Source organism: Ursus americanus, chromosome 16 (genome assembly GCF_024610735.1).
Source record: "Ursus americanus isolate L20-20 chromosome 16, mUrsAme1.1.p, whole genome shotgun sequence".
NCBI classification, from domain to species: domain Eukaryota; kingdom Metazoa; phylum Chordata; class Mammalia; order Carnivora; family Ursidae; genus Ursus; species Ursus americanus.
Genome location: NC_142142.1, coordinates 7,295,146 through 7,319,670, shown reverse-complemented (window position 1 = coordinate 7,319,670; position 24,525 = coordinate 7,295,146). Strand labels below are relative to the sequence as shown.

General features: G+C 43.1%; 2 protein-coding genes across 7 annotated transcripts in view; one reads left to right on the top strand and one right to left on the bottom strand.

Moving 5' to 3' along the window:
* The window catches only part of RNF121 (ring finger protein 121), a 78,544-nt gene extending 68,204 nt beyond the window's left edge, over positions 1-10,340 (bottom strand). For 2 of the 5 annotated variants that reach the window (XM_045782762.2, XM_087868111.1), the window contains exon 1: positions 10,008-10,094. In XM_045782762.2, coding sequence (XP_045638718.1) covers positions 10,008-10,070 — 63 coding nt within the window. In that variant the 5' untranslated portion in view covers positions 10,071-10,094. Of the gene's footprint in view, positions 1-5,159; positions 5,269-7,042; positions 7,160-10,007; positions 10,095-10,216 lie in introns of those variants that run through there. The other 3 variants (XM_087868112.1, XM_087868113.1, XM_087868114.1) reach the window with 3 other exon arrangements.
* A 130-nt stretch (positions 10,341-10,470) lies between these two features.
* Positions 10,471-24,525, top strand: part of XNDC1N (XRCC1 N-terminal domain containing 1, N-terminal like) — a 22,466-nt gene continuing 8,411 nt past the window's right edge. The window contains exons 1-6 of one of the 2 annotated variants that reach the window (XM_087868110.1): positions 10,471-10,693; positions 14,761-14,937; positions 17,144-17,285; positions 18,093-18,248; positions 20,503-20,681; positions 24,259-24,341. In XM_087868110.1, the coding sequence (XP_087724236.1) occupies positions 14,893-14,937; positions 17,144-17,285; positions 18,093-18,248; positions 20,503-20,681; positions 24,259-24,341 (605 nt within the window). In that variant the 5' untranslated portion in view covers positions 10,471-10,693; positions 14,761-14,892. Of the gene's footprint in view, positions 10,791-14,760; positions 14,938-17,143; positions 17,286-18,092; positions 18,249-20,502; positions 20,682-24,258; positions 24,342-24,525 lie in introns of both variants that reach the window. The other variant, XM_087868109.1, reaches the window with a different exon arrangement.

Sequence of the window (24,525 nt, the reverse complement as noted above, 5' to 3'; positions counted from 1 at the left end):
AGACACACTGGCTTTCCCTTTGGTCCCGAGACATGCCTAACTCACTCCACTGATTTGTACTTCTCTCTCCACTTGACACATGTCTGCTTCCAAATCTTCAAACTGCTAGCTCTTCTTCATTCAGGTGTTGGTTCAAGTATCACCTCATAGGCTTTTCATAACCTCTCCTAGTTGTTCTCTATCACATCACCCTACTTTCCTCAGACGACTTGTCACCATTGGGAGTTATCTCTTTTCGTTCTCTGCACGCCCCCATTAGAAAGTAAACTTCACAAGAGCAAGAACCTTGGTTGTCTTGTTCATTGCAGAGTTACTGCGACCTAGAAAAATGCCTGTCATAGTGAAGGCACAAGTATTTGAAGAAGGAAAGACTGAATGAACAATGCAGATGACATATTTAATAAATGCTTGACGAATGTGTGAGTGAATGAATTAGGGAGAGGAATGGAAAGCATAAAAAAATAAGTGGAAGCACTGCTATTTAATATTTTTATAGCTGCTCACTTTTCTCCACCTTCACTGCCTTTGTTTTTGCTCAGATCCTCATTATCTCTTAGCTACTGAAGTACTCCCAACTAATTTCTTCTTTCCCCAACCTGATCCCTCCAAAAATAACTTCTACATTTCTATCAGACTTGATCATTCTGAGACATAGATCTGAACATGTTACAAGCCCAAGCTTCTCAGCATGTTGTTATAAAGGCCTCTCCAACCTTATTGCTCACTGTTATCCCCCTACATTTAGCCTATACTTCAGTTATACAGAAATTCTTTCAGTTCCCAAAATATTCCATGTTGTTTAATGCCTGCAAGCCTTTGCGTATCTTTTCAATTTGCTGGAACTCTCTTCCCTACCTCATAGACTCCCATCTATTGAACTCAAATTTAATTCTTAAGAACAAACTCAAGCATCTTCTCTGTTAAGTCTTTAACGATTAGCCTAAGCAGAGTTAATCACTCGCTCTTTTGGGTCACCACGGTACATAACACCCACTTACACTATACTACAATTATTTGTTTCCATGTCTGTCTTCTCCTCCATGACTATCAGCCCCCTGAGAGTAGGAGCCAGGTCTTCATCTTTGTGTCCCCTGCACAGTTTTTGGCATATATAAGCACTCACTAATTGTTGACGGAAGGAATGAATAAACTTGTCTTAACTCCTCAGCCTCGCATTCAAAATCAACCTTATGTTGGCCCCAACCTATGTTTCTAGATGTAGCACTCAGTCCTCACCTACTTAACGATCTCCAAATACATCCTTCTTTTTCACATTGACTTAGGGGCCTTTATTCCTGATGTTCTCTCTCTAGTGATATTTAAATCATCCATTAAGCTCCAGCTCAGAAAGCTCCTTCTCCATGAAGTCTTCCCTAACCATATCAATGAGAAGAGATTTACTTCCCCAATAGTGCTTTGTTTTTCCTTCTGATAAGGTAATTAGGACCTCTTGTTTTATAATTACAGCCACTACCTTTCCAACTGGACTTCATGTCCTATTTTCTAACAGAACTGTAAGCTCCTTGAAAGCCAGAAACATGATCTAGCATCTTGTCTCTCAACCTAAGTGCCTAACACAGCGCCTTGCACGAAGCAGTTATCAACAAATGTTTTAGTAGTGAAAAATACTATGCTTAAGGATTAGAGATTCCATGCCTCCACTCTTTCACATATGTGATTTTACTTACCTTGGTGTAAGCTGGTTTCCTATTCATATGGTAAACTTTTACCCCTCCTTTAAGAATCAGCCTAATGTCATATCTTCTCTTAAGTCTTCCCTAACTCTCCCAAATACACTGTGGTGCCTTGTATGTAACTCTACTCATTATACTATATTGTCATTAACACTTGATGGGTTCCTCTCCCCACTAGACCATGAACTCTTTTGGAGCAGAGATAGTCTCTGCTCCATTTATGAATTCCCAAGACCAAACAGAGTATCTGGCATAATTAAATGCTTAATAAAGATGTGGTGAACTTTGAAAATAGTGAGTCCATGTCAGAGAGTACACCAGCAAGAGAGATCATGGAGTCCTATAGCCAAGTTCAAACCCTACCTCCACTTACATCCTAGGCAATCTTGAATAAAGTAAAATTACTTAGCTGTGTCTCCGTTTTTCTCATCTAGAAAATGAACATAATAATAGCATTAAAAGAGAATTAAAAGAGCTAATGCCATGCAAAATGCTTACTCTAGTACCTGGTACACAGTATGCATTAAAAAAGTTAGCTATTGTTGTCATTAGAATAGGAGAAAAAACTGTTTCTGCGGGGTGCTAATTGACAGACTCAGGTTAGGCTCAATCCTATGGGCAATGGGGAGTAAAATGTCACTGGAGTCCTCTTAAGAAACAGACACATTAAGTTATCGAGAACACCCTACTGGGAAAGGGGAAGGAGAACAGAGGGAACACAAACCTTGGCAGGCTTATGCTTATGCTCTCTGCCTCATTCCCTGCTTCCTCTTTCCCCATTGTTTCTCCCTAGTTGCCCAGGGCCAAAGCCCCATGGCCACAACTCAGCATCCCCTTGGGAAAGTTGCACTTTCGAGAGAACTAATGAGTTTATGTTTACCTGCAGATTTTCCTCTGAGGAGCAAAAAGATAACAAACGACTTCAAGAAGGGAAAACACAAAGAAATAAAGTGGAGATAAGGCAGGACACCAGATGGACTATCTTGGGTTGGCCTTCATGGACTAGGCCTTCAGGACAAACAGCCCCATGTGAATTGAGCCTACACACCCCAGAGGCAGCCTCTGGCAGTGCCTGTGCTTGCATGTGCTTTCACTGGTCAAAGATGCAAAGAAGCAGGATCTAGGAAAAGGAACGAGTACTAAAAAGCTGAAGCTACAGAAATAAGAATTCTAGCCCAATTTGAAGAATATTGCAACAGAGATATTCAAAGAGAGAACAGGCTGACCACAGGGAAAAAAGCTCCCTACCATTAGAGGGGTTTAAACATAGACCAGGAGTGATCACTTGCTGGGGATGTTCAACATGGGTGATGGACTGGATTTGAGATTCAAGTTCAATAAACATTTGAATATCTGTGCTAGCCACTGTGAGAGATTAGGTGCTAGAACACAGAAATGAAAAATGACATGGTCGTCCCCTCCAGGAGTTCACTGCCCAATCAGGGAGACGAACAATACAACATGGTAAGTGCTGACAGAAATCTATATAGGGTACTTTGGGGCAGAGAGCAAGTCCTCAGATTCTGTGCCTATGACTCACTGGTAAGGAGCAATATGCCATTAATTACAAATGGAAATGCTTCATAAGCAGTTTAAAAGCAAATGCTATCAAGTGCTATTATGTTACTTCAAGAACTGACAGTTAAGTGTGTCAGTTGACCTTTGCTATTGAGTCAATACTTCCTTCACCCTGAGCAGAACCCACACCTATAAGCATTCTCATTTACGATATCTTTTTTTTTTTTTAGTAGGCTCCAAGCCGAGAGTGGAGCCCAACATGGGGCTTGAACTCATGACCCTGAGATCAAGACCTGAGCTGAGATCAAGAGTCAGATGCTTAATTAAGCCACCCAGGCGCCCCTCTCATTTATGCAATAAATATATTGATGTCTGCTATATGCCAAGCACTGGGTAAGCCACTGAGAATGTAAAAAGACAGACAGTCCCTGCATTCAAGGAGTTAGAACATTCCTTTTCATCTTTTCCTTCTCTCTCTCCTATCCCCCTTTATTGACCAGATGACACCTCAAACTCCCTCTGGAAGTAGATAAGTTATTAAGATATAAGCTTAACCGAAAAGTGACTTGCAAAAAACAAGAGTGAGCTGGGGACAGGAGGTGTAATGGGAAACCAAATCGGAAACACTGTCTGCAGACAGGGTATCTGCCAAAGTATGAGACAAAAAAAAAAGTCAAGGGTTATATGTAGGCCTTTTTGTCTACAACTTCCCTATCACCATTTTTTCTTTCTCTCTACTTAATATTATTAGCACAGATTATTAACAATAATTATACATTCATTCATTCAGTCATTCGCTAGTATTTACCGACAGAAATAGTACCTGCGTACCTGACAGGAACTGTAGGAAACACAGGCAGGATAAAATACTGGGATCCAGGACTTGCAAAGCTGCAAGAGATCTCTAAAACATCATCTAAGTCCAAACCTATCATTTCACAGATGGAGAAATGAGGTACAGAGAGGTTGAAATCTTTCATGAATTCACATCTTCACACATTTATTGAATCATACTCTTTGCCAGGCACCAGGAATATAAGGATGGATAGGGCTTTCAAGGAGAACCTAATCTCATGGGAGACAGACAAATGCATGACCCCAAATTACCTCTGTAAATGAAATCACATACATACATAGAAATGTCCAGTGTAGGACAGTATTAGAAGTACACAGTACTCAAAGAACCCAGAGTGGTTAAGAGCATAGGTGCTGGAGTCATCTTGGATTTGAACCCCAGCTCTGTCACTTACCTAGCTGTATAACATTGGGCAAGTTACTTAAATTCTCTATACCTCAGTTTCCACATCTGTAGAATGGGGATAACCATAACAGTACCTACTGTAAGGTTTTGGTATTAAACTAGATAATGCATATGAAACACTCAGTGCAGGACCTGGCACAGACTAAGTACTCTATCTTATTTCACCTTCAGCACTCACCTGCTGAGCCCTGGTCTCAGAATCCTCCTCAACACAGCCTTCTAAGCATCTATTATCATTTGACTGTCTCTGAGATAAAACAAATCTGCTATTCCTAGTCTAGAACCTAAGTGTATTGTTTACTACTGTTTTTTTTCCCACTACACTATGCTATTACTCATTTTACATGCCTTAAAAATAATCCAAAGATAAATGGTCAGATATCCAAGATTAAACTTCAGTCACACATACCTCAATCCCTCAATAAGATTTTTGGCCAAAGCCAAAAATCGCTAGAGAAGAAAACCCCTGGAAACAAGGAACATTTATCAAATGTCTATAGGGAGAGACCCACAGGAGGAAAAACAAAACAAAACAAAACAAAAAAACAAAGCCTACTTCGAGGAAGCAAGGGATTTCTACAGCCTCCCTGCTAGGGGTTTACCAGTCTAGCAGGGAAGAGGAGATATGACATGAACTGCCACTTTCTCCTTGATGTACCCACCACATCCACTGCCTAGCACAGTACCTGTGACATGTTTTTGTAGTTATCAGTCCTTCTCATGCTAGTCCATGAACTCCACGAAGCCAATTATCACACCTTCTCCGTCTTGGTGTTCTCAAGCATAGAACAGTGCCTGGCACACAGAAGGGGCTTCAGAAAAGGCTGATGAATTTATAAATGCACACAGAGAAAACCATCAAAGGCAAGGAAAGAAGACATCAATGTAGATCAGAATAGTTCTAGAAGTCAAGACAGCCTTGGACTAGAATCCGAAATACAGGTAGATTTAGAAACATACAGAGGGAAAGGATAGGCATTCTAGGCAGACAGGACAGTACCAGCAAAGACCTGGCAGTAACCAGAAACATGGTTTCTGGCAGAAGCAGAAAGAGTTTTAAACATGACTTAGTCCATCCTCATAGGGATGTTGTAAACACTCAATAAAAAAACCACGTACTACTAAGTAGAGGAGCTGGCATATCATAAACATTCACTAACTGGTAGCTATTATTACTATTACTCAAAAATAATAATTATCAAACACTTAGTAGGAGCCTGTTGTATGCCAGGCAGCATGCTGAGGAAAAGAACTTTAACAATGAGCAAGACAGACTTGGACTCTGCTCTCTCATGTAGCTAAGAGTCTAGTGGGAAAGACAGACAAAATAATACTTGGAAGCCCTGGGCTAGGAGGAAGTATGGGGGGGAGGCTGAAGGAACAAAGAATAGGGTCATCCAATCAGTGGGCAGTAAGAGAGAGCTCCTTGATTAACAAAGTGTGTCTTAAGACACCCGAGAGGTACTGAGTCCCCTCAAGGACCCCAAGGCTCCAAAGAGAGATTTTGCTTGAATAAAAGGTATTGTGGCTAAATAAAGGTTTAAAAACCACCAATCTAGTTCAATCTCCTCTTTTAACAAGAATAAAATAGGGCCCAGATGAGGTAAATTACACACTTGAGGCAACAATACCTCAAGTTGGTTGTAGACTGGGGTGCTTGCTTTGAACTTGAGCAGGAAACTACTCACTGATCTGCACGATATCACATCATTCTGGCAGATGAACAAGCACTGGGAGGAGACGCATCCAGAATTCACAGGCACTGGCCAGGCAGGCCGGCTGGCCCTGATTGGATGTTGACATGCTTTCTCTACCTTAGGTCCCAAGCCAGCTCTCTGTGCCAAAATGATGCCTCCAATTCCTGTCTGAGGTTGGCCAGCTACACCTTCCAGGAGGAACTCACTGGCTCCAGACATAAGCCTGCTTCTGGGCCACCTATCTCGTAACCATGTTTTATCCTAACATCCTCCAGCACCATGTGGTTTGGCAAGTTGAGAGCAAGAACTGAGTTTAACCAGTTATCACAGCCTATTTAATACCTAGCCTGAGCTGGCTAGACACCCATCTCTCATCTCCCTAAACACCACTAAGCTAATCGCGCCTCCCTTGGGGGGGAGGGGGGGAATTCAGCAGAATAAAATTATCAGTAAATTAAAGGACCTATATAGAAAAAACAATATTCCTTTGGTTAACCCTTACTTTACACCTCTCAGGAATGAAATGCTACTTCGTGTTTTGGAGATGAAACTTCTGAATATAAAGAAAGGGGTAGTTACTTGGTTAGATGGGTCTGCAGTTTAGGTCTTTAAACTGAGGGGAAACAAAACTTTGGAATCTGGAAAACAAAATGGGTTTAAATCTTAGCAATACCACTTAGTAGTTACAAGATCCTTGGCAGTCTCATAATACTCTGAACCTCAACTTTCTTGATCATAAATGGGGAATAATAGTAAAATTACTGTCACAAATGTGAGACTCAAAATACTCTTTGGAATCACAGTCACTTATGAAATGTACTGTATCAATTTTCACATGAGATCATAAGACCATGCAGTTTTAAATTACCTACCCCCAGAGCACAAATAATGGAGAAATGGAACCAAGGTGCTCCACACAGCACAGCTCAGGATAGCACAGGCAGACCTGGATTCGAATCTGCGCCTCCCAGCTCACAAACTGTGGAATCCTAGGAAAGTTACGCCAATCTCTTTAGCCTCATCTCCTCATGTATAAAACACAGTTAATACCACCTAACTCACAGGGCTGCTATTAGTAGTGAATGAGATAATGCAAGTAAAGGACTTTAAACAGATGCTGGTTTATGGTAAGGACTCAATAAACACTAACCTTTTCCACCAGTAGCTCATTTCCTAAACCCTCTTTTCCATACACCTCTGCAACACAAGAGAAGCACTTAGCAAAGTCTAAATTACCTCAATTACTAGAGAAGCAAATAATGAAAAGACAAAGGAGGAAAGAAATGAATGAGCTGATGGCTGATACTCCAGACCACTTATCATACTAATGGCATCTGATATTGGTAAACACAAGTACAATATCCTGAAGAACAAAACCACAGCATGTGCAATCTTCCCAAAGAAGTGGCATAGAGCACCAACTGTGTCTTAGTTAGGCTATCCATTACCGTTATCTGGGCCCCACAGTAGTCTCTCTACCAAACAGAAAGGGTTACAGGGAGACAACTCTGCCGCCATATGCAAGTCACTACTTCTTTGTAAACCCAACCTTTATTTTTTCAGCTCAAAGCCCATCTCTATCACAAAGATTTTACGGACTCTCCCCAGCAGACTCAAGTGCCTGCCCCATTGAATTTTTTACACACTTCCATTGTAACAATTATCTAGCACTATAGAGCTATTTGCATGTCTCTTCCCTACACTCTAAGTCTGTTAAGATCCTGTCTTACCTTTGAATTGCCAGTGCATAACACACAGCAGACCTCCATAATTACAAATTATAAGGATGGATTTCACCTTTTTCTTCACTAGTTAAGGCTGCTAGAAAACAGCTGCATAGACTTTAGTATCACATAAATTAAGGTCTGCCTATACCAGACCCCTGGTTTTTTGTTTGTTTAGGGGGAGGGAGCTTGAAGGGATTACTGACTGTTCCTACTTCTCAGAGTTATTTCCTTAAACACACAAAAGATAGAATCAGTCCACACAGAATTTCCAGACCATAGATTATATTCTCAGTAAATAAAACAAGTAACAGAAGTTTCTGGGATGGATGCTAGTGGTTACATATAAAGCTGACCTCTAGGCATGACACTCTAAGTCTATAATATACTCATAATAAGTATATTATACAACTAGAAGTTCTTAAGCTCTTAAAACATTAGGAAAGAAAAGCAAAGAAGCAAAAATCAAAAATGTCTTACAATAAAACTTTAAGCTGTTTTCTTCTCTGCTAATACTTTTGCTCTTTATCTCAATAAACCCTGATATAGGTAACTGAAATTAGCCTCCCTCAAAGGAGAGCTCATGACTAACAAACCATATGTAATTACTTCAATATTGTATTTACTTTTTCCGGGGTACTTTCAAATATATCTCACTGAACCACAGCCAACTGTAATCATAGAAACTTAGATCTGGAAGGGGCCTTGGAGGTCATTTCCACAACCACCCCTTGTCACCAACCGAGTGGTATCCAAACACCTCTAGTGGTTGGGAGGCATAGGTCTAAAAATGCTTCTTTAAAAATCTCCCCCTGCTCTAACCACCTGTTGGTTACTCAGTCTCCTTCCACCTTAATGATCCCAATCAGGTAAACCAAGTCCACCAAGTCTTCCCACCACCAAACAACAGTCTTGACTTAAGTCCACTTCTACTCCCTTTCTCTGAGCCTCTCCCCCAGTCACCCACCCCCAAAACACAGCCAGCGCCTCTAAGATTCTGATTCCTCATAGATTCCCTTCATTCCATTCCTGACAATCAATCCCCTTCCTCCCATCCCTCTGTGCTGTCTATATGTTGTCCTGTGCAAGGCCACAAGCACCCCTTGTTCTGAATGTACCTTTGGCCTCAGAATCATCTTCCTTTCCTTTCTCACCTTCTCTTCACTACTCAGCACTGTCCCTTCATTCCTTTCAAACACAATGTCTCTTTCCTCCTAGTGATTCAAGGACCACTGGTAACTGAATACATCAGTTGTTAAATGCCTCTTAAACAGGTAAAGGGGACATACATCCTCAAGAAGCTCACCCTCAAAGAACTCATACGTTTAGGAGTCAGAAATAGAGAATCGTTTACCCCATAGTTCCTCTGGGAACCCCTCCCTAGCCCAAACTGAATTGGTCCCCTCTTTTCAGTGCCATCATTATACCTCTGATGCAGTGACTAGTCTTCCTGGTGTGTCTCCCACCACTAGGCTGTGGGCTCTTCAGTGGGAGGGACCCTATGTTCCTAGCACTTAGCCCAGGACTCAGCACAAAGATGATATGTATTGTTAAATGAGTGAATGGATGAATTCTGGCATATAACCATTCATCCATTCAGTGCCCAAAACTTTACTGAGTACACATTATGTACAAAGTCCTAGAAGATAAATAAAATTGTTCTTACATAAAAATAACTCTATAATACTAGTAGATTAGCACTCTTCCCCGGTCCGTGTCCCCAGCCCCCACCCCAAACCTAGACTTGACTCTCCCACAGCGAAAGCCCGGCCTTCCCTTACAGAAGTCCACGCCCCTCCAACTCAAGCTACCTCTCAGCCCTTCAGTCCTACCCTAGGACCCCCAGCTAATAATCTCAAATCTTAACGCCCACATCCCATCTGGCTTCTCTCCCTATCTTCCATCTCCACCCTTGAGGTTACTGCAAGTCTTTTACCCCCATGACCGCCTCCGAGTCCCCGAGTCCAGGGTACCTCTGATTTCCCTCTCCGCGCACCCGCCCCCCAGCTGGCTCCTTCCCGCCACCCCTAGGACCCTAGTCCCGATACCTCTCCTCCCCTCCCTTCAGTTTCAGCCTGAGCCTCTTCCCTCCTTGACTCTGAACTCTTCTTACCTCATCTAGCTCCCGTTCCCCGGCAGCACCTCCTCCAACCTCCACCTCCACCACTGCCGCCATCTTCACAACTCTCCCCCTCCCCCGTCCCCGCGCGAGCCAGCTGCTTCCGCCGCTCAAGTGCTCCTAGCCAATCGGCGGCTCGAGCTCCAGCAGGGAGGCGGGGCATTAAGACAGGCGGAGCGCTGAGAGACTAAGAGATCATCTACCTTCTACTCCTTAAAGGTCAAGGAGGGACGGTTTCCATGCACGTCCAAGCTTCGGTGGAGGAGGTTTCTTGAAAAAAGGGAAATTGGCCTTGTATTATTTTCAGTGCAAATATTTCACCAATTCTCCCCTTTGGACAGCCAAAGAGAAGAGTCTCTAAACCGTCAACTTTCGCGACGCTCCCTCACTCTGAGCTCCAAGGAGTGAAGCGTGGAGGCTGAGGACTACATTTCCCAGAATGCATTGAATCGACCCGGAAGTTTAAGTTCCGAGTTCTGGAGAGATTTTAGTGAGTGGAAATTTGCATAAAATATACATTTTTAAAATAGACATAAAACATACATAGATACACACGAATGTATTTTGCTGAGTATAACACGTCTTCTTGCCTCGATGGGAGTCATCTTTCAGAAACAGCGGCTTTCTGAGGCCACAGAACAAATTCCCGGACTTGGGGAGGCGTAAGAGTTGTGCTCCAGGTCAGAAGGCGGAGGTCAGAGGGCCGAATTGGCGGGAGATTGGGTTTGTCGTCCACGATCTGAGGCAGCGGTGGCTCTTCGAGGTCCATTGTCCTGGGTGAGGGGTCTTGGCGGGGGTTGTTGATGGGTGGGAGGAGAGTTGCCGACAATGGGTGGCCGTCAAGGAATTCACGGAACAGCGCGTCGCGAGGTGCGGGGCAAGTGGCTGCGGGGCTCAGCCTCCTGAAGCTGAGAGAAGAGCCTTGCGGGACCTCCACGGCCCCCAAACTGCTTCTTGCGCTCTCACGCCTTAGGGTCGCTTTACAAATCTTCGTACTCTTTCTTACCATACATCGTGCGTCCGCAGCTCCTAACTTTACCCCCGCCCTTACACATTATTCTGTGTGCTGCACCGCAATTTAAAGCTTCCTAACTCATTTCCAATCCCCTGTTATCTGTACTCCGGACCCAACACCTTACAAACCTATGGCCCCTGCACCCTTACCCCCTGGGCGTCCCAGCTGGATCAGTGGGGGTGAATAGTGCTAGGATGACCAGTGGACTCAGAATAGAGTGCCTGTCAACTTTATTTTAGGACCAACGGGAAGTTACAGGGTAATATTTACACCATCTACAGGCATCTTATTCACTTAAAATGGGAATTATTTTTATCATGTGAAACAATGCAGAGAATATTATAAATACCTTATAACACAATCACCCCAGGTTGACTATTGACATCATGATATATTTGTATCCTCATTTTTTAAAAAAGATAAAATAATACGGATAAAGGTTGAATGTATTTGTGTCTTCTACTCTCAGACCCATTACCCTTTCATCTTTCCCAGACACGAGGATTATCATAATTAGCTGGGTATTCTCCCAGTCCATTGAGAAAAATTCTGTGTATTCACAATGTAATTGCATTATTTCATTTTGATTTTTGATGAAAATAAGTGCTATTTTCTGTATCATTCTGTAACTTATTCTTTCACTATATTTTTTGAGGACTGTCCATGTTTATGTATTTTTACATCTAATTCATTTCTTTTAACTGTTTAGGTAGTGTTCCATTATAATATATAGTATTTTACTATTCCGTTTATCCATTCTTCAACTAATGGACATTAGAATTTTATGTTTTTTGCTATTAGAAATATTGCATGTGTCTGTATACATGTGAGTTCCTCTAGAGCTGCACTGTTCAAATAAGTTAACTACAAGCCACACATAAGTGCCTATTCTTGAAATGTAGCTAGTCGGAATTAAGATGGGCTGGAAGTGTTTATGAGAGGGCCAGTTTCCCCATGTTATTGCCAATCCTTTACATTGTAGACTTTTTCATTTTTAAATTTTTAAATTTTTTCTGGTCTTAGAGGAAAAGTATTTGCAATTTCCTTACTTCCAGGAAGTATGAGGATTTTTTTTAGTATGGATTCTTGGTCATTCAGGTCTTAGTGAATTGTATTTCTATCTTCTCTCCAGTTTTCTATTGGACTGTTTGCCCTTTTCATACCAATTTGTAATATTTAAAAATATATATCCTGAATACTATCCAAGTTTTTGTGTGTTGCAGATATCTTCTTCCAGTCATTTCTATTTTAACCTTGTTTTTGTTACCTTAAAGTATTTTTCGTGTTTCCATCTTTGATCCATTTGATTATAATTTTTTAAATATGCTGTGAGATAGGGATCTACTTTTATTTTTCTTCACAAGTGGACCAATTTTTTGAACACCATTTGTTACTTCATCTTTTTTTTTTTTTTTTTGACAGACTCATGGTTCTGTTCTATCTTACAGTCAACAGGCTGTAAATTCCTATTTATATGAGTGTGTTTCTGGAATCTTTTTGATTTGTCTTTTTAGAATTTTATCAATTTGTGGCCCTTTATTGGTTGATGAGTTTGTCATGTTTGCCGGAAACCTCTGCTGAAATTCTGACTGGAATTATATTGACCTAATAAACTACTCTTTTCAATGGCTCTTTATGCCTACCATGTTTCAGCACCTCCCTGAGGTGTGGGAAATGATGAACATGACAAAATTCCACATCCTCAGAGTGCTCACTACTTAGTGGGGTGACACAGAGGGTAAACATGCCATTGCCAAAAAAAAAGAACAACAGTATATACAAGCACAAGGAGGTTGGAAAGCACTTAATCTTGGAGAACTGCAAACAATTTGATAGACCATGATCTTCATGAAAAGATTATATATATCTTACTCATCATTGTGTATCCAGTACCAGTACAGGGCCTGGTACCTACCAGACACCCCCAAAATATTAACTAAATAAAATATCCAAGATGGACAGCTTCAGGGTCCCCAAGCCTGGAGTATAGTTTGAGTATACTATAGTATAGTATATGATGGCCAAGTCTATCATCTGTATGTTAGTGATGAGAGATGGTGGAGTTTTCACATCAAATCACAAATGGATACTGGGAGTTTCTCCAAAACAGAGACTATATCATTTATCTTTATATATCCAATATGTCTCTGTATGCAGAGAGTAGAAAAAACTGCTGAAGTTCAGTGAGTTCCTATACTGGGAATAATCAACTCTAATTAAACTGCAGGCCTGGAAAGGTGACTCAGGACTCATCTTGCATTCTTCTCTCTTTGAAGCCATGGCACCATATTGAATGTGACCTGTGAGGAGTACTTGACCTTTGGATGACCTTCACTAACTGTTACCACTGTCACAGCAGTCTGCCCCACTATGAGCACTCCATGACTCCTGGCCCATTGGAGCTCAATTCTTATGGTCATTCATTCAGCAGACGTTGCTAATCTGTTTCTCCCTCTTATGTTGAGGATACAGAAATGAATTAGACATGAAGCCTGTCCTCCAAGAGCCTGCAGTTGGTCAAGGGACATAAGACATATACTCAGATAATTGTAACACAAAATCAAGAGGCTGGAACTATCACTTGAGCTGGTTGAGGGGGAGGTGATATTTGAACATCAAAGATGCATTCAATTTTATAAGTGCAAAAGGGAAAGAGCATTCCAAGCAGAGGTGATGGCATGAAGAAAGTCTTGAAGATAGGGGGAAATTTGGGGGCTAAGGGAGCAGGGAAGGAGGCAAGAAGACCAAACATTATGGCCAAGAATTTATCAGGGACTCATTATCAGGGAAGGAGGCAAGAAGACCAAACATTATGGCCAAGAATTTATCAGGGACTCATTCTCAGGGGCCAGATGGGTAACGAACATGGGTAAAAAGGGCAGGGTATAAATATTTGGAGAGAGATCCCACCTAAAGGCATTCAGACAACTTTAAAACACCTCTAGCCAAGGAACTGTTGAAGCTACGTGATGGATGGGTAAGAGTCCATTATACTAACATGTACGTTTTTGCATATATTTCAAATGTTCCATAAAAAGTTTGGCCAAAGACAAAGTACAAATACCCATCATGAACTTTCAGTATTAAATAAACAAAACAATGAGAGGTAAAACACATCCTCTGATGAAAGGAATAGGAGCAGATGAAGCAGAAAATGTAGAGCTCTACATTGTAGATGCTTCGAGGGGCCAAGCTGCATTAATATTTATCAAGTACCTACCATGTAAAAAGGGATTTGAAAACATAAGCAAGCTATTGAAGATTCCTAGTAGGGGAGTAACAATGAAAAACAAATTTAAGAAGATTGATTTTAAAGGGAAGACAAAAATCGATAGACCTGTATATATAGTTGAACATTAATTTAAGAAGATTGATTTTAAAGGGAAGACAAAAATCGATAGATCTGTATATATAGTTGAACATTTGTTGCATCTTTGCGATGTGCTAGGCTCTAGGGGTATAAAGGTGAATGATTTAAGACATAATTCATGCCCTTGGGAGCTCACCTACGTTACCATGCTAACATATTTTGTCCTTGCCTCTCTGTTGCCCTGTGGTTGCATTCCAGTCATTTCACGTTTGTTGGAATCTCACCCCCTGGTCCAGATCTGTTCCCTGCCCCCTGCCCCCACAAGCCCTTCATGGGCACCAGAAACAGTCTGACTGACTGCTGCAAAAATTACCAGAGAACCAGCCATGGCTAGTTTGTTTTTCTTTTGTTTTCTTCTTCAGGAGTAACACGAGGATTCTTTCTCTTCTGGAAGCTGACGGGACCAAAACATAGGCAGTGCCCAAAGTGGTGACAGAAGAAATCTTAGGAGAAAGTATTTTTGCCTTGTACTTGGGACTGCTGCTGGGCGCACCATGGCTCCTGTAAAGATTAGCCACGTGGTATCATTTTCCTCTCAGGTATGTTAATTAGCAGGCATGATGGTTTTCTTGGTGGCTGAGAGGAGTGACAAAAATAGGAGACTTGGCTGCACTTTCAGGAAACTCCCAGTTTAATAGAAGAGACATGTCCCTTCTTTGGGGATCCAAAGGCAAAGGAAGACACACAGCTCTTGCCCTCAGGTTATTCCAGAGCAATGCAAGATGCATAAAAGAAGTGTTCCCAGGAATTAAAGGTAAAGCAGGAAACAGCCTCAGGATTCCACCCTTAGTTTGAAGATAACTGTCAAAACCATAGGCCCAGAGTCTTTACCAGGGTCCCTAGAAGGGCAATTAAGTTACTCTGTCAATGAGAGCAGACCAGGACACTCAAGGTCATCCTGAGCTGTGAGGATACCACCTCTGCCATCAAAGGTGATCTCAGGGATGTCTGGGTGACTCAGTCAGTTAAGCGTCTGCCATCAGCTCAGGTCACTATCCCAGGGTTCTGGGATCGAGTCCCGCATCGGGCTCCCTACTCAGCGGGGAGCCTGTTTCTCCCTCTGACCTCCCCTTGCTTGTGCGTGCACACTCTCTTTCTTTCTCTCTCTCTCTGTCTCTCACAAATAAACAAATAAAATCTTAAAAAAAAAAAAAAAGACGGGGCGCCTGGGTGGCACAGCAGTTAAGCGTCTGCCTTTGGCTCAGGGCGTGATCCCGGCGTTGTGGGATCGAGCCCCACATCAGGCTCCTCCGCTATGAGCCTGCTTCTTCCTCTCCCACTCCCCCTGCTTGTGTTCCCTCTCTCGCTGGCTGTCTCTATCTCTGTCAAATAAATAAATAAAATCTTAAAAAAAAAAAAAGAAAAGAAAAGTGATCTCAGCCTCCTCCCTAAAAGTTCACTTTCAGGAAATCCCTATTATCCCAATTAGATCTAGATGCCAGGCCCTGGGCCCAGGACTGATCCAATATGGTGTTTCTTAGGGACTTGCCAACCTTTCCTCTGCTGTCATTTCTATCCATTTATCCTTTCTTGCCACTCCTCCCCTCCTGTCCCCCTAGTCTTCTGCAGAGGGTACCTTGGCATTTTGGGTGGGACACGTCTGCATTTATTGCAGTGTCATTTGCCTGATGGGATATTTAGCATCCATGGCCTCCAGACCCCAATGACAACGATGCTTCTTGGTCATTATGACAGTCAAAACCATCCCCACTCATTTCGGAAAGACTCTTAAGAGAGTCTTTAGGAACTACTATATGAACTTCTAAGTGAAATAAAATAAAAATCACTCATATCCTTCTTACCTACATAGTCAGCCTAAATGGTTTTCTTCATACACTGAGCCTTATAAAATGCTAGAGATCATTACTTATCACCTAATACTGAGGTTTTCAAACTGTACTCTGTGGGCACCCCCTTCTGGAAATTGAAGGTGGGGGGGGGGTAGTGTATGTCTCTAGGCTCCCCAACCTGTGTTTTAACCAGAACTCTGTTTTCATTTGTTGAAAATACACACACACTTCAGTAAGATTTCAGTTAAAAGGATGGATATTATTGCTCAAACAAAATTAAAAACCATGAATATAGTCTCCCTCCCCTTTACTTAGAGATGAAGAAATTTAGATCCAGAGAGGGAAAGTAGTTTGCTCAGGGACTTTCCACAAAAAAAAAAAAAAAAAAAAAAAAAAAATCTAACTTTAGATTCAAACAGAGAATGTCTCTCTTGGTACCGCTGTTGTTGCCTGTGAACAAATCACTTTATTCCTAACCATCGGTTATAAACTTATAATAAAAACCCTTGCCTTTCTTTTCTCATAGGGTTACTTTGAAGGTAAATAGATGTCTGTGAAAGCACCTTATAAATGAAAAAAAATAGTCTAGTGTGGTGGGTAAGAGCTCTGGACTCAGAGACCCAGGTGTTCTGACTTTGATCAGTTATTTAGCTTCTGTAGCCTTGGGTAAGTTTCTGAACCTAGGCTTCAGTTTACTGATCAGTTAACAAACTAAGAAGCAATAATGTTAGGTAAACTAAACACTAAACTCAAGTGTTAAGAGGATGAGGTAAATGAAGGAGAGGTAAAAGGTCTGTAAATCCCCTGGCGCATGGTAACTCCCATCCAGTACTCTTTCTATCATATTAAAATGCCTGGAAAGGTTTGGGGATGCAGGGATCCCTCCTTCATGGGCATCCTCTTTAGCTTTCGGCTCAGTGAGGGTCCTGATGTTCTCTTTCTCTCTCTGACTTAGGATCCCAAGTATCCTGTGGAGAACTTGCTGAACCCAGACAGTCAGAGGGGACCTTGGCTCAGCTGTCCTCAGGACAAGAGTGGGCAACTGAAAGTAGAACTCCAGCTGGAGAGGGCAGTGCCCATTGGCTACATTGATGTGGGTGAGTGAGTTCTCGGAGCTCTGGGAACCTCTGCGGGAGACACAGGAGTAACATTGCCCTCCAAATGCTCCACCAAAGTGTCTCAATTCGGTCTGGCTGAGCACCTTTCATGGAATAAACCCTTCCTGGTGTGAAGTGAGATGTGGCCCTTGCCCTTGGGACAGGTGTATGGTGTTGGCAGACTCTGAGGGTTCTGTTCACATAGAATGAAGTGGGGATAGCATTCCCTGAATTAGGCAACATACCTGCCCTGCTTTGATCTGAGCGGTCTGTGGAAGCCTTAGGACACTGACATAATTATAACTGCCAACAAATAGGACCTGTATACACCTGTAAATATCATTGTCAAGAGCATGCTGGGGGATGAGCGCTGCACACTAATCTGGGAAGGCTCCATAGGAATTTATGGGTTGAGAAGGTTGGCCTTAGAATGTTCTAGAGTAGAGAACTGACAAAGACCATGGGTCTCAGCTCTGTCAGGACAGAGAGATGTCAGGCTCCTTAGCAGCGGTTAATAGAGACAGAGATTAGCACTGTCTGTCAGAGCCAGAGGACAGAGACAGCATCAAGTCTACTGAATCAGGGAAGGTTTCCGGCTGGGGGGACCACCGTGAACCTTCATATTGTCATTCTGTGGACTGAGGTCTTATCCACTTCAGTTGCTGGCTCAGTGTGTTCCTTGACCTTTCTGGGCCTCCAACTAGCTCTAGAAGAGAAGAATGTCCTTTTCCCACCCAATTCCTCATGCACAGTCTGGGAGCATCTTCCCATCACCCTTAAATTCTTCTCTCAACCTGTTGTCCCTAGGTAACTGTGGCTGTGCTTTCCTGCAAATTGATGTGGGCCGTTCTTCCTGGTCCCTGGACAGACCTTTTGTCACCCTGCTTCCTGCAACCATGCTAATGTCCCTAGCTGATTCAAAGCAGGGGAAAAATCGCTCAGGCGTCCGCATGTTTAAAGATGGTAAGGAGGGGCGCCTGGGTGGCTCAGCTGGTTAAGCGTCTACCTTCAGCCAGGTCATGATCCCAGGGTCCTGGGATCAAGCCCTGCGTCGGGCTCCACGTTCAGCAAGGAGTCTGCTTCTCCCCCTCCCTCTGCTCCCCCTGCTCATGCTTGCTCTCTCTCTCAAATAAATTAATAAAATCTTTAAAAATAAAAATGGTAAGGGAGGCAAAAGCAGAAATGGGAGAGAGACTGAGTGAGAGAGATTATGAGAAAGATGCAGTGATGCGAAGCTAGATGACCCACTATAGAGAGCCGTGGTGCTGGGCTGGTAGGTGGGCTTGTGGGAGGGGCCTGTGCATGGGCTCGGTTATGTCTGTGGGGCACGGGGTGGGTAGTGAGTGAACAGCCATGTGGTATGGTTGTGTATGAGTTCTCTGTGGTGAGATTAGGTGATAGCTGGGAATGTTTATGAGCTATGATTTCTATTGACACATAATGTGATTTGGTGGAGGCTGAGGTAGAATTCTTTGTGAGTAGTGTTTTTATTTGTATAAATGTACTTTAGTGTGAGTACAGAAGTCCCCCCACCCCGCACCCCATCCATGGTTTCACTTTCCATGGTTTCAGTTACCTACAGTCAACCACAGCCCAGAAGCCCATGATGCGCCTTCTGACATAGTGTCAGAAGGTCAGGTAGTAGCCTAACTGTCACAGGGCCTGCCTACATCAGTCACCTCATTGCATCTCATCACGATCACGTAGGCATTTTATCATCTCACAGAAGCACAAGAAAAAGGGTAAGTAGGGGCGCCTGGGTGGCAGCATTGTTAAGCGTCTGCCTTCGGCTCAGGGCGTGATCCCGGCGTTCTGGGATCGAGCCCCACATCAGGCTCCTCTGCTATGAGCCTGCTTCTTCCTCTCCCACTCCCCCTGCTTGTGTTCCCTCTCTCGCTGTCTCTATCTCTGTCAAATAAATAAATAAAAAATCTTTAAAAAAAAAAAAGAAAAAGGGTAAGTAGAGTACAGTAAGATATTTTGAGAGAGAGAGACCACATTCACCTAACTTTTATTAAAGTATATTGTTATAATTGCTCTATTTTATTATTAGTTATTACTGGGGTTTTTTTTAAAGATTTTATTTATTAATTTGACAGAGAGAGACAGCCAGCGAGAGGGAACACAAGCAGGGGGAGTGGGAGAGGAAGAAGCAGGCTCCTAGCGGAGGAGCCTGATGTGGGACTCGATCCCATAACGCCGGGATCACGCCCTGAGCCGAAGGCAGACGCTTAACGACTGCACCACCCAGGCGCCCCTATTAGTTATTGTTAATCTCTTCCTGTGCCTAATTTATAAATTCAACTTTATCATAGGTATGTACATATAGGAAAAAAACAGTATATACAGTGTTTGGTACTATCTGTGGCTTTTAGGCATCCACTGGAGGTCTTGGAACATGTGCCTTGCAGATAAGGATGGACCACTGTATACGTGTTCGTATAGAATAAATGTTTATGTAGGTGACGGAAAGCTATAGGATGGATTTAATGAGGCAGTATACAGTGTTTCCTGAGTTCCAGTCTATGCAGATCTCTGTGTTCACTAGGCACTGCAGAAGAAACACGAGACCTGATTCCTGGCCTCTGGGGATTTACAGTCTAGTAAGATTTGTCCCTGTTGACACGGAGGTGTTTGTAATGTTGTGAAGGAAGTGTGATATGGGAGGGGCACCCGAGGTGCAGAGACAAGGTCCTACCAGATAGTGCTGGGAATTAAAGGTGAGAAGGGTTTACAGTACTGGTATGTCACGCTGGAAGTGAGTCTGAAGGTCATAGGGTGCTGTGGGGGAAGCTGAGGTCTCATGGTCCGGGAGGGGTAGGTGCAGCTCAGTTAACCCACCGGGCAAGCGTTCAGCTCAGACCCCAGCACTGCAGGTACCTCCTGTCAAAATGAGACATTGAGAAGGTCCCTGGAGAGGTGTAGAATGAGGATGTGCTCGTGCTGGGCACAGTGTGGAACCCCGACAGTGGAGGGAAAGTGGAAAGGCAGGGCACCGGGTCTGAGCGCACCTTGACTGGCCTGCTTGGCACTGCCAGACTCCGAGCACCGAGGCCTAAGGGGCCAGTTACTGATGACCTCCATTCTTCCTTTTATTGGAGTTTACACTGTATGGTCCCGTCTTTTCTTTCTTCTCCTCACTATTGACCTTCTCTTCCTTTCTCCTCTCCGTTCACGCATTTCCTTTCCCTTTCATTTTCTTTCTTTTTCCCTTGAGATGATTTCCTGGCGCCAGCCTCAGGTGAGTCATGGGATCGACTTCGCCTGACCTGCTCCCAACCCTTCACACGTCAGCAGTCTTTTGGCCTGGCCTTCCTCCGGGTGTGTTCCTCCCTGGACTCCTTAGATGACCCCGTGAGGGGTTCCTTGGCCCCCGAGAGCTCTAGACTGAGCCAGGTATGTACAATTGTGGAACAAGGACTTGGTATTTTCCCACTTTTTTTCAGTTTCTCATTAGAAAGCTGGTGCTTGATTGAGGGACATACACACACTTGCTCAAATAAAAACATAAACGGGCTTGCTACCCTTTCTTACAGGTAAGAGTGAACGCCTCTTCTCCCCTCTCACCCATGGGAGAGTCAAGGGAGCGAGCCTTCAGTACAGTGTCCACAAAGCTGTTGGACCCCTTGTTGTTTAGCAAGAACGAAGTCTCTTTTTGGATTTAAACTTAATCTCATGCTTTGGGTGTAGGTTCCTGCGGGCTATAGCTTTCATCAGACTTTTCCTTCTGGCACCTGCACGTCCCAGGGCTCACTCACTGTCTCTCTGTCGTTGTTGTTGCCTGACCCCCCTGCCAGGAGAGCCAATTAGAATCTTAGATACAGGGGCGCCTGGGTGGCGCAGTCATTAAGCGTCTGCCTTCAGCTCAGGGTGTGATCCCGGCGTTCTGGGATCGAGCCCCACGTCAGGCTCCTCTGCTAGGAGCCTGCTTCTTCCTCTCCCACTCCCCCTGCTTGTGTTCCCTCTCTCGCTGACTGTCTCTCTGTCAAATAAATAAATCTTTAAAAAAAAGAAAAAGAATCTTAGATACGTGCTCTGCGATTTCATGTTTTCCTGCTTTCTCTCCCTGTACAGCACACACATACTGCTAAGAGAAGATGGATAGGTATCTGGTCAGTTTAGCTCCCCTCTTCTCAGCCAGTTTGCTAGTTATTTTTTCCTCCTAAGCCCCTTGGGACTCCTGCTTTCTTGTCCCTGGTGTCTTCCTTTACCTTTCCAGTACCCTCCATCATAATTCCCACCAAACAAGTACAAAGACAGAACCACACAAGCTAGAGTCCTAGAATTCTAGACGTGAAAAAGTACATGGAGATCATCAAGCCTCATTCTGCACTTCATTCTACAGCTCAGCTAGGGAAACTTCCACAGTCAAATTCACACCGTGAATCCGAGCAGAAGAGGGACTAGAAACCAAGTCTCCTATCATTGTACCACAGCGCTTCCTATGCACACAGTGCGTCTTTAGACGCTCCAAACATCTGACATAACCAGAAGTTCAGCCCCAGGAGTGAATGTCACAGGTGTCATTCCTGTCGCAGTTACTGAGAAAAACGAGACTGGGCATTGGGAAGAGAAAATGGAGGAGGAGGAGGAGACGCTTCTGTCGTACAGCCTCGGGAGAGACCCAGAGGACAGAGACAGAGTAAAGCCTGCTCTGTGATTTCCTCCTCCTTCACAGGAAAGGCTAAAAACTGCCGCAGGACCAGTGGACACAGTTCCATGTCCTGCCAGAGCTCCGCACGGTGCCCCGGGGCTGAGGGAGTGGAGCCACAACCCCACGGCTCCAATAAAATGCAAGCTCTGCAAGATTAGGGACCTGTTTGTCTTGTTCCACACTGATTTCTGGCAACTAGAACAGAGCATAGAACAAAGTAGGCTTGTAGAATAACTTACCGTTCAGGGGCAAGTTGTAGATAGGAGCACCATAAAATTTACCATCCAAACTCGGAGACACTTGGAGCGCAAAAAGAGTGCTATGAATTTTATCAAGACAACAGCATCGTCCCAGGCAAACCAGGACATGTGGTCACCTTAATTATGGGCTGAACAAGGGCTTCTTAGAGCCTTTTCCATGTCAGCCATTTAATTACTCTGCACCTTTAAGACCCTGATGGGATGGAGGGGGGAGTCAGCAGCTTGAGAGCCATAACGTCAGAAAGGCGTTGAACGTCAACAGCAGAGTGAAATATTGCACCCACCTCAATGAAACCACAGGGAAAGAGATCCCGAAATGTTTCTACAAGAGAGGGTTGACACATGGCAACAGATTGGTAGCACTCAGTTTTGTGATTTAAGATGTCTAAAATTGCGTAGGCTTTTTTCCTACTGTGTCATTGTAATGATATATTGTAGCGATAGCAAAACATAAGGGCTTTTAGGCCTGTGAAATAGGGTCTTTTGTGGCACTGGTTTTCCAGTTAGGAAACAGAAGCACAGAGAAATTTAGTGAGATGCCCCAGGTCACGTGGCTAAATAAGTCTTGGAGTGGATTTGAACCCAGGCCACCTGACTCCACTTAACATGTGCTCGGGAGTCCAATTCCTAATCTCACTTAAAGTTAAACCATCTCTCCACACCTATCCAGTTGTTCTTTCTAGTAGCATTCACTCTAAAATTTATGAGACAAGGTAAAGAAAAATTAAAGCCCTGGAAAATTAAAATATTTCAAAATTACTGCTAGGTCCAAGATGAGACTGAGATGGCACTTACAAAGTATTAAACAGTGAATGTGATTACTTGAATAAATAAAACAAGCTGTGGATGTGAAGAAAAATACTACTTCTCATACTTGCAGAATGATGCCAAGATCATGCTTTACAAGAAAGATGTTTGCTTTTAAAAGAATCTGTGATAGCGGCGCTTGGATGGCTCAGTTGGTTAAGCGTTGAACTCTTGATTTCAGCTCAGGTCTTGATCTTAAGGTCATGAGCTCAAGCCCCACGTTGGGCTCCACGCTAGGCACGGGGCCTACTTAAAACTTAATTAATTAATTAAAAGAATATGTGATAGAGGAATGAGAGCTGCAAATTAAAGACAAAATTTTTTAGTTCTTTTAAGTTCAAGGGAAAAAGGAAATTTAGGAAAATAAAGGAAATAGGTACAGATGAATTGACACAGATAAATTGAATTTTGACAAGATGGAAACTGTGGCACATACCACGTAAATAAAATCTATGTAGAAATGATCTATTGTGTGATTATCACATGAAGACATTTCTGGAGTTAGCAGTAGAGAGGTTTATAAAATGCCTGTGATGGTTACACACAGTGGCTAGTGGCTAGTGGCTAAGCTAATACTTGTGGTATCTATATACACATACATACATACACATCTCTTCCTATCAGTGGCTAGAAATGGTGGCTGAAATTGGTAGGTTTGTAGTTGCAGGTGAACAAAAGAGTTCACAAAAGAAATCATACTGGAAATGAAACAATATTATTAAATAATATTTAGAAGAGAAAATTATAAGAATGTCCCCCAAATAATTCAAGATAGAACTACTTTTAAATATAGAGATACATACGGGTATACTTAGTTTCTCTCGCATAGGTGTATAAAGAGAGAGAAATGATTTGAGTTTTGTACCTACACGAATCAATTTTATATACGCACTGTTTGAAACCATATATATATATATATATATATATATATATATATGCTCTCAAAAGTTTGCACGTGGTTATCAGTCCATGGCCCCTTTTTCCCAGCCACGTTATTCTTTGATCTTTCAGGATCATGACAAACCCCTTAGCATTGGGAAACTAAGTATACAAAATTACTAAATCTCTGAGTCTCGTATGTTACAGCTGGGTGAGAGTGCACACAAGCAAAGGTACCACATAAAGGTATTAGCAAATATACGTACTCATTAAGTCGAAGCCCTCAGGTTTGGGACTGTCCCTGGTACTATGTGGCAGTGCCCCCTGGTGGTGAATGTCTGTAGTTCATATTTCTCCATTTTCTTCTTCTCAGGGCTCTGATGCTCAGGAGTCTGGTCCTAGCCCGTGGCTGGCTAATCCTTCCATTCGGAGGACGTTCTTCCCAGATCCCCAGACGTACGTAGCTACCAGAATGGAGGTCTCTTGTTCACTTCTCAGTTCTTTCTCTTGAAAAAAGAAAGGCAGCCAAGTCACTCACAGGCACTCACTCCCTGGTTTGCCCCCACTAAATCACATCCTCTAGACCAAACCCTATCTGTAGACCAAACGGGCTTTCTTGGTTCGATGCCGCTGACTTGGG